We start from the raw sequence: 10,000 nt of genomic DNA on the forward strand, positions 1-10,000 counted from the left end.
TGTTCTGTGGACAATTCAAGGGTTAACTGATCCCTCCAAACACCAAGACATAAAGGAATAGAATTACATTGGTTGGACTGAATAAAAAAAGCATAAGAAACAACAACAACAAGGCTTTGTGGGTGCTGTTATGGGTGCTTTGCTCAACAGAACAAGCAAGATGATTGGTGGGTTACTTGTTAAGACCGATGTTTCTTTCTTTGTTCTTTTATTTTCTCGTCATCACTTTTGTTTTCGTCTCACATATTCTCCCTTGTGAATTTGTCCCCTCTCTTTTATTTAAAATTTCAGCCTCTCTCTCTCTCTTTCTCTCACACACACACACACACACACAATGAATCTGTGAGGTGAAGCCCCCCCACAGCCGAATCATTCACTGTCACTGAGCTGTAGTTATAACCCCATCAATCAGCCAGCCCCGGGAATACATGACACTATCCTCTGGACCAAGACCACCAGACTCACCCCCCCAAACCATACATTACAATGGGATCCGTGTATGCGCGTGTGTGCGTGAGTATGGGCCTGTGCAGGGGCAGATATAGGAGCGCCGCGTAGCTACGTACAGTGTCACGCGGCTCCATGTCCTTCGGTTACACTGCTACTAGAGGTCAGAGAGAGGGATGTAGAGCATGGAGAGAAAGAGTAGAAAAAGAAGAAGAAGAAAAAGACTAAATGGAAAACAACCAAGGTGAGAGAGAGAGAGAGAGACAGAGGCCATGATAAAATAGAGAATAGCAGATGTGAACGGAGGGGGATTAGCGATAGATCGGAGCGGAGGAGGTAGAAACTAAGAACAGGAGGGCGCTCGTGCTTGCTGTCTCTCCCTGCTGCTCCATGATGAGAGCGAGAAGATCTATATCCACTACTGTCCAAGGTCATGGTTGTAACATGGGAGCACAGGCAATCTCTCGGACACACTTACACACACACACACACACACACGGGCACACACACACCCTTAATGAGATATGGCTTTGCCGATAGCTACAAGCAACCATTATAGATAAAAGCAATTAAACCAGAGGGGACCTTTGACCCAAACATTATACCACAGTCAGGGTCTTGTGTGAATCATGAGAAGTGTGTGTGTGTGTGTGTGTGTGTGTGTGTGTGTGTGTGTGTGTGTGTGTGTGTGTGTGTGTGTGTGTGTGTGTGTGTGTGTGTGTGTGTGTGTGTGTGTGTGTGTGTGTGTGTGTGTGTGTGTGTGTGTGTGTGTGTGTGTGTGAGTGAACAGGGCCATGCTCTACATATGCTTGCCTCTGCACTAACTGCTCACCCCCATGTTAACCTTCCAAAGCAATACAGCAGCAATTCCCCCCTGAACACACCCTTAGGCCAATCCAATGAAAAGCTTCAAGTGTAGTAAGTCTAAGACCAATTACAGATTACAGTAAACCTCAGCACTATACCATAAACCACGGTTGAGTCACGTTTTCCCCCTACTTCTCGTTTGTTTTTCCTCTCCCTTCTCTGTGCCCCACTCTTGATTATTAATTCAATTATATTTCCATTTTGCACGCGGCTTTCAGGCTGAATTTGGAGTGAAGTCATTCTTTTTGTTTTACCTCTATTAGGGCACTCTGATCAGCAAAACACTGGCAGTAGAAGGAGGCACATGGCCCTAGTGATGCTTCTACACTGTGTTTTCTAGGATTTGAGGGGGTATATTTAGAGACTGAAAGGGGAAGACACAAAAATAGAAGAGAGTGATAGTCTGCTCCTTTCTACTCCGCCAGGAAAACTGCACAAGTAGGATGCATAAAAAGGAGGAGATGATGCAAAGAAATGAAAAAAAGAAACTAAAAAAAAAGAAGAGAAAAGTAGATTCAAGATTCAAGGATTTTATTGTCATTGTAGCACAACGAAATTCAGTTTGGCACTCTCCAGCAACAATATCTAAAAATGACAAAACAAGACAATTGACAAATAAAACGATGACACAACAACAAAGACCAAATGACAAAAATGGTTTAAAAATAAATATATAAATAGTGATATGTAGATTTAAAAATTTAAAAATTATCCCTATACATATTGTGCCATATATGCAATTCATATGAAGATAAAAAAAAATTATAATGATTAAAAATGTAGATGTGCGTGTTGTTCTTAATGCTTTGTTAGGGGGGTTGGGGAGGGGAGGGGGTGATGGAGGCTACAGCTCTTGGAAAAAAACTGTTCCTCATCCTGGTGGTGCGGGCCCCCAGTGTGCGGTACCTCTTCCCCGATGGTAGGGGAACAAACAAGGTGTGTCCTGGGTGGGTTATATCAGAACTTATTGACCTTGCCTTCCTCTTCAGTCGGTCACCCCACACAGAGTCCAGGTCTGGTAGCTCAGCTCCGATGATCTTTCTGGCCGACTTAACCACCCTGGCCAAGTCCCTCTTGCTCTCCGCTGTGCAGCCTGAATGCCACACACAGCAGCCCTGGCAGAGAATGCTCTCAATTGTACTCCTGTAAAAGTTAATGAGCAGGTGTGTGGCTAAACCAGCCTGTTTTAGCCTCCTTAGGAAGAAGAGCCTCTTCTGGGCCCTCTTCACGAGACTGGATATGTGAGTAGCCCATGTTAGGTCCTTAGTGATGTATGTCCCCAGGAATTTCACAGAGTCCACCCTCTCCACCTCTTCTCCATTTATGGTAATTGGGGTCTGCATGGTCCTCTTGGATCTCCTAAAGTCCACAATGATTTCATTGGTTTTGGTGGTGTTTAGGACCAGGTTGTTATCCACACACCACTCTGCCATGTGTTGGACCTCCTGCCTGTAATGGGACTCATTGTTGTCAGTAATGAGCCCCACCACAGTGGTGTCATCAGCAAACTTTATTATTGTGTTGGATGGATGGGTGGGGATGCAGTCATGGGTGAAGAGGGTGTAGAGGGCTGGGCTGAGTACACACCCCTGGGGCGCACCTGTGCTCAGGGTTATAGTTGAGGATGTCAGATCCCCTACTCTGACATTCTGCGGTCTGTTCGTGAGGAAGTCTAGGATCCATGAGCAGAGTGAGGTGGGCAGACCAAGATCAATGAGTTTGAGGACCAGTTTATGGGGGATTATGGTATTGAATGCGGAGCTGAAGTCCACAAAGAGCATCCTTACATATGTGTTGGGATGCTCCAGGTGGGACAGGGCTGTGTGAAGTGCGATGGAGACAGCGTCATCTGTGGACCTGTTTGCTTTATAGGCAAACTGGTGACTGTCCAGGTCCACAGGGATGCGGTCTCTGATGGACACCAGTATCATCCGCTCGAAGCACTTCATTATTACTGGGGTGAGGGCGACTGGGCGGTAGTCATTGAGGCAGGTAATGGCAGATCGTTTGGGGATAGGGACGATGGTAGTGGACTTAAGGCAGGTGGGGACGGCGGCTTGATGCAGGGAGAGGTTAAAGATGTCTGTGAAAACTCCTGCTAACTGGTCGGCACATGACCTCAGTATACGGCCCGACACCCCATCAGGTCCAGCAGCCTTGTTGATGTCAATACTTCTCAAGGTAGACCTCACCTGGTGGTGCTGAATAGAACGCTGAAGAGTAGACGTACAGTATTGTTCCACTGCTTCAGAGGGGATACGGAGAGAGAGAGAGAGAGTAAAGAAGGGATGAGGACAGCAGGAGAAAAAGGAACCATGGGAGACCTGTGAGCACTATATACAGTTACATCAGTCTGCCCTCAGGGTTCAGACAGACAGAGTGTTGGGCTCCCTCTGCTGGTGCACATATAAACTCATTCACACACTTCTTCCTCCTCACACTGTTAACAGCAAAGACATTCAACAAAGACAACTTATGACTGAACCCATTCCCGCTTGATGTTTTCCCAATTTGCAGTTTAGCAACAGCTTTAAGCTATTCCATCAATCCTCCGGAAGCACCGGGTCCACACTCACAACAGAGTTCCTTGTAAATGCGAAAATAATTTGGAGCAAATCAATTGCTCTGGTAGCAAACCAGGCTTTGTTGACAGTTTACAGTAACACTATTTTACGGCTAACGCTATCAGCTCTATCAAAATGGTTTATGTTCTTAATTGAGCCTTGAGAGCCATATCTCTCCTCTTTTTTTATGACAGCCTTGCTTCTGCTAGACACACTCCGAGGGAGGTTTTTCCTGGAATAACACAGCTACCGAGATGCGTGTGTGGAGAAAATGCACACTCATAGACAAGCTTCAAGGTACACACAGACACACACACCTACACACACACACACACACACACACCCACACACACGCACACACGCACACACACACACACACACACACACACACACACACACACACACACACACACACACACACACACACACACACTGTCACAAAGAAGAGACATCCCTCAGCTAAGCTTGCAGGCACAGCAGGAAAACTGGCAGGCCGAAAAATGGTAAACGCAGACCATAGGGGAGTTTCACAAAAATGGCTTCATTGGATTACTGTCTTATCGAGGCATGTGCACACACCCTCCTCATGCACACACACACACACACACACACACACACACACACACACACACACACACACACACACACACACACACACACACAAATGCACAATTTGGGTAATGGGGCTTAAATCGACCAATTAGGCCGATAGGTTGACATTACAGGACAAAAGACTAAGTGAGTCACACATCGATGTAGACACATACACTGCCCGGCAGATCATTTAATAAAAAGTGTATGTGGGTTATGAAAAACCTTCTCTCATGTCAGTGACCTCCAAAAAATCTTAAATTGAACATGATCCACACACACAAACAAAGCAACTCACAGCGGCCCCTGTGCATTTATCTTAAGTCAACAGGAGTTTCCATTGGCTTCCAGTTGGTTTCATCATTCATGCTCATTCCAATGAATATTTCAGAAGTGTGTGTTTTAGTGTCTCCCTGCATTGTCTCTGCGCTGTTAAAACACTCGCTCCCCTCTCCCTCCACCATCTATCCTCAGGAGCCTTTGTTCTCCGTGAACTCCTGCGGGCTGTGACATATATTTAGAGCGATGTAAACGTACTACACACAGCCGTACACCGTTAGGTCAGCCTCTCAATTGTGTGAATGTGTCATTTGACTGTTTAATCCAGCCCATGTAAGCCTGGAGTTGTGGTCTGTGTGTGTGTGTGTGTGTGTGTGTGTGTGTGTGTGTGTGTGTGTGTGTGTGTGTGTGTGTGTGTGTGTGTGTGCGCTAGAGACTGAGTGACTGAGTGAGTGAGCGAGCAAAGGCAGCAAAATGTCAATGAAAGTCAAAATCATCCAGCTCTTAACGAGGATGGGGAGCTTTTGTTGAGCTACAGAAAAAAAAGCATTGGGGAAATACTGACTGAAGTGATTCACTGAATGACAATCAAGTCACGGCTGTATCAACTCCAGTCAGACTGTCTGACAGCCAGACAACATCACAGACACAATGCACTTTACTTTCAAATAACCTTCACCCTAGCTATAGTTCACACAAACCAGTTAATCTGAATATCATGCGCACACTCCATTTAGTGCAAGTTCAACTTCCCATCAAACAAGCCCACAAAGAGCTCCCATGTTTCCAAGCAGTCAGGAGTAGTTAGTGAGTAAATGCATTGGCTAATTTCAGGCCGAGCATCGATGTTAATACAATAACTGAGAGAGGCTCAGCAGCAGCAGTGTGTGACAAATTTAATGTAATTGCCGCTCTCCTCATTTGCAGACGGACTGAGGCACTGGGCTGCAGGCCACTGAACAGAAGCAAACATTTATTATCAGTGCGTTATAATGAAGATATCTATCATTGGGAGAGATATTGGCAGGGGTGTCAATGTGGTTTTGGCATAATCACAAGGGAATAGGGCTACTTAAAACGCGAATGAAAAACTGTTGGTGGACATAGCCTATAAATAAAATGTAAAGAAGAATTCCCGATGCCAGAAAGTGAAACGTCTACATCAGCTTTCTCTATCCTCAGCATGGCAGGGCAGGGTCGCCTATAGTTGTTTGTATATATGTCATACAAATTTAATGTCAATCTGCTAGGGACAGAAAAACGTGATGAACTATTTTTTCTTCCTTCCTTCCTTCATTCCCTCTCTCTCTCTCTTTCCCTCTTTCTCTCTACGCGCTTTTCTTGATGCATGATTCATAGCCGAGCCGGGCACTTAACGGGAGTCTCCGCCGCTCCGCTCTACTCCTTCGCTTTTCCCCTAGTAGGAACCGCTGGACGGAGCTCCCCATCCGCCAACACGGCGCGCGCACACACACAACAATCCAAAGTCATCTACCTCACTCCGCTGAAATGAATGACACCCACCTTCATTCTCCGGGTAATTCCGTAAGCTTTGGCACGGCGTCAACGCGTGGAATAAAAGCAGCAGGGAGGGTATGAGGGAAAGGGATGGATAGATCCATAAGACGCGCGGTGGTGGTGGTGCCATTTTCAGGCTACGCTGCGCCCTCGCTGCATCCCTATATCGGCGGTGTCGAGTCGTTGAGCGCAGCCCTGCGATTGAGGAGAGAGAGAGAGAGGGGGGAGCAGGAGAGAGAGGGAGAGAGAGGAGGAGAGACGTTGGGAAGGAGGGTCCACACAGCCAAGCCAAGTCCTGTCATTCAGCCCCCTGGCTCTGGGGTGGTATAGAGGCATTTTGGAGAATGCCTCACACCAGGTTATACTGTAGGCCTAATGATGACCAGGGCAGGTGATGTAGTAGCCTGATGTTGAGTTTAAAAGTATGGCTTGATTTTTATTTAAAAAAATGTAAGGGATGGCTATAAAGAAGAGAGAGAAACGTTTTCAATTCCGAACAAATATGTTAAAGGTGCTTTAAGCAGAATGGTTATTTTAGCTAACTTCATGTCAGTTACTGCAGTTAGCAGTCCCCTCGCTCGTCTCTACGTCACCACATTAATGCACTGCGGTCTTCAAGCAGCTAGTTATCTATCATCATCTCAAAAAACATGATAAAAACCATCAAAACAGACATTGGGAAGGATTTTTACCTGCTCCGCCATTGTAGGCGCATAAACATTCACCCATCTGTCCTCTGTCGTGCACCGACAGTGAGACGGGTTTCGGTTTGTAGGTTCTCTCTTGTGATTGGATGTACATTTCGGGATCCTCCAATAGGTTTATTTGCCGATTACATGCAGAGCAGCTGACTGAGAGATCGGCATTATGAAACGTGCACATTATGTAAGTGGTATGAATAAAGAGAGATTTAACACTTAAATAAACCGCTTACTTCACCTTTAATAAAATACTTGCTAAATTGTTAGTGATTCAAGGACACAATCATCTTGTGGCTTTAAATGTCACAGCAAAACCAAACCTTTCAGGGGTTTAAATGAGTGTGAGACAATTTTTTTCAAATATAGCCAATTTATGTTTGAAAGGGATAGCAGAAACGTGTAGATAAAATATTGTGTTGCTATGTTTTTTGTTTGTTACTTAGCTGTATTTAAAAGAGCAATGAAATGGACACAATCACTAAAACCATAAGAAAACTTAAAACTAAAACCAAACGGTCCCCTATATTAAAGTGACTTAATTCACAATAATGGCAAGTTTGGCAACACAAAGGCACAGTTTTTCAGAATATTTATATGAGACAAGAGTGAAAGCAAATGTCCATACAGCAGTGGATTTACCCCCAAAACCACATTCATGGGTGAAAGAGACCACAGCTAAGCCCAGCCATCTTATTACTGATCCATGAGTTGTTTGGGATATACAGCTAAAGTCTGGGTAGCAACGAGGATAAACACTTCCATCTCACTGTAGAAAAATCCTGTCAATTATTTTGATAAGCGACACGGACACATGGCAATTACTGGATTAGTGTCAGCTCCAGCTCGCCTCTCTCTGTCTCTGCCCAGTTGTTGATAGGGTTCGGGCAGATGCTACCAGCAGTCGAGACAACACTGACATGCACAACAGGCTCCAATCAAACACTTTATGGAGATTTATTCTGCCTATATACGATGTATTTGACTGCGGTTTGGAATGTCTGTGTGTGTGTGTGTGTGTGTGTGTGTGTGTGTGTGTGTGTGTGTGTGTGTGTGTGTGTGTGTGTGTGTGTGTGTGTGTGTGTGTGTGTGTGTGTGTGTGTGTGTGTGTGTGTGTGAATCCCGCAGTTTGTATTTCTCCAGCAGACTGCATGAATAAATAAAGTGTGCAGTCTGTCATAGGAAATGTGCGAGGAAGAGCTGAGAGTGTGCGAGGTCAACCTTTCAATCTTCTCCTTCTTTAACACAGCATATTGACAGAGCTCATGCGCCCTGCCCACGGGAGCACACCTTTAAGAGGGACATTCTATAACATTATATACCTCTCACGCTTACAGTAACTGCTCAATTGCATGTGTTTGCTTTCATGTACAGAATATTGTATATGATCGCATTGCAGTGTCAGTGTCTCCATTTCTTAACCAGTTGTATCACCTGTAGGTTGAGGTCAAAAGGAAATACCACCTTGCTCTGGAAAACAAGCGACACTTCATGACACATGTGAAGCAAAATAATTGAATTGGATGAAAACTAAAGGTGGAGTCATCAATTCTGAAGAATGCTTGTTGTCAAAATCAGTGAACATCTTGTGGTAGCAAGAAGTATTTAATTAGCAGAAAAGCTGGAGTCCAGTTAGTACTGAGAATTCTTGTGCACAGGGTTTTCTGTGGAGAAGTCAAAGCCGGTGCTACTGGCAGTTGCCAAAATACAACTGATAGTAAGACCCCGTTTCCACCTGGCATTAACATGTGGTTTTTGTGATCCGATCACATGAATACAGCTCTAACTACAGGTGAGAACACTCAAGTTTACTCCTCTGTTTTCATTTCACTGCGTAAATCTGAAAACACGGAAATCGCTGCTATTGACTGGAGAGCTGCAAGGCAACGACTTCCTGTTCTTATCTGCTTAAGAATAAAAGTCAACTCGCGTTTGGGTAGCCGCTTCTTTATTTATTCCCCCCGTGTTGTTGTGAGCACAGAGACGGCTCGGTGCAAATTGCAACTGATAGAGACAGTGAGAGAACAGCACTGGCTGCGGCAGCTACGTGACATCGTAGCAGTGGGACACAGTGTAGCCAACTGATTCATTTAATGACGAGGAAAAACACCACACAATAAACAGTGCCGCGCTCACAAGCCAGCGATCTCTCGTTTTTGCTTGGTCAAACCAGCCGTTTCTTTATTTATTCCCCCCGTGTATTTACTAGCCTACTATCTATGGCGAAAACACACAGAGACGGCTCGGTGCAAGTTGCAACTGATAGAGACAGTGAGAGAACAGCGCTGGCTGCAGCAGCTACGTGACTAGTGGGACACAGTGTAACCAACTGATTAATTTATTGACGAGGAAAAACACCACACAATAAACATTGCTGTGCTCACATTTTCGCCAATACACAAGACTCTCTTCACTCTTGCCGAGATGACTACACATGGCGGAAATGATTATTTCGACCAATCAAATGACGGCTCCGCCGTTTCGGCCCGCTTTCAGGCGGCTAGTACCCCTACGGAGGAGTACTGAGATCGGGAGCGGCTCAGAGCGGTTAGGTGCGCTTAAACCGTACCCTACCCAACTTTTGGCAAATGAAAAGCCAAACTACCCAGACCGAATCGCTCCGATCCGACCCGCTCTACTCGGTGGAAACGAGGCATAAGTGTCAACTGATTTGGCTGAAACCCCAACAAATAAGTCTGTTTGGGGGGGGGGGGGACTGACAATAAAGATTGCTAACTGTGTGTAACTGAGGAAGAGTTTGGCTGCGTGTGATGGATTGCATGCTAGCTATGGTGCCGTCTAGCCGTTTACTGAGCCTAGGATGTTTATAAACACTTTGTTTTTTCAGAGCGCACACACATGAGTAGATGGTAGGGAAAAACTCTTCAGAAATCTTCTCCAGTTTTGTTTGCTGATTAAAGACGTAATATCAAGTGACAGTAAAATGACAAAGGTCTAAAAGAGGAACGTCATTTTAAACATGAAACATGTCCATATCCAAAAAATTTGCACTATTTCTTTAATCCTAACACTGGA

The 10,000-nt window shown here is 45.1% G+C and overlaps 1 protein-coding gene across 1 annotated transcript in view; it reads right to left on the reverse strand.

Moving 5' to 3' along the window:
• epha4b (eph receptor A4b) overlaps positions 1 to 6,396 on the reverse strand; it is a gene marked incomplete at both ends in the record, with an annotated part of 93,394 nt that extends 86,998 nt beyond the window's left edge. The window contains one exon of the mRNA XM_080034062.1: positions 6,273 to 6,396. Within this exon, the coding sequence (XP_079890188.1) occupies positions 6,273 to 6,396 (124 nt within the window). The remainder of the gene's footprint in view (positions 1 to 6,272) is intronic.
• Between the last annotated feature and the right edge of the window lie 3,604 nt (positions 6,397 to 10,000).

The sequence above is a fragment of the Ammodytes marinus genome, assembly GCF_949987685.1.
Source record: "Ammodytes marinus genome assembly, chromosome: 9".
NCBI lineage: Eukaryota > Metazoa > Chordata > Actinopteri > Uranoscopiformes > Ammodytidae > Ammodytes > Ammodytes marinus.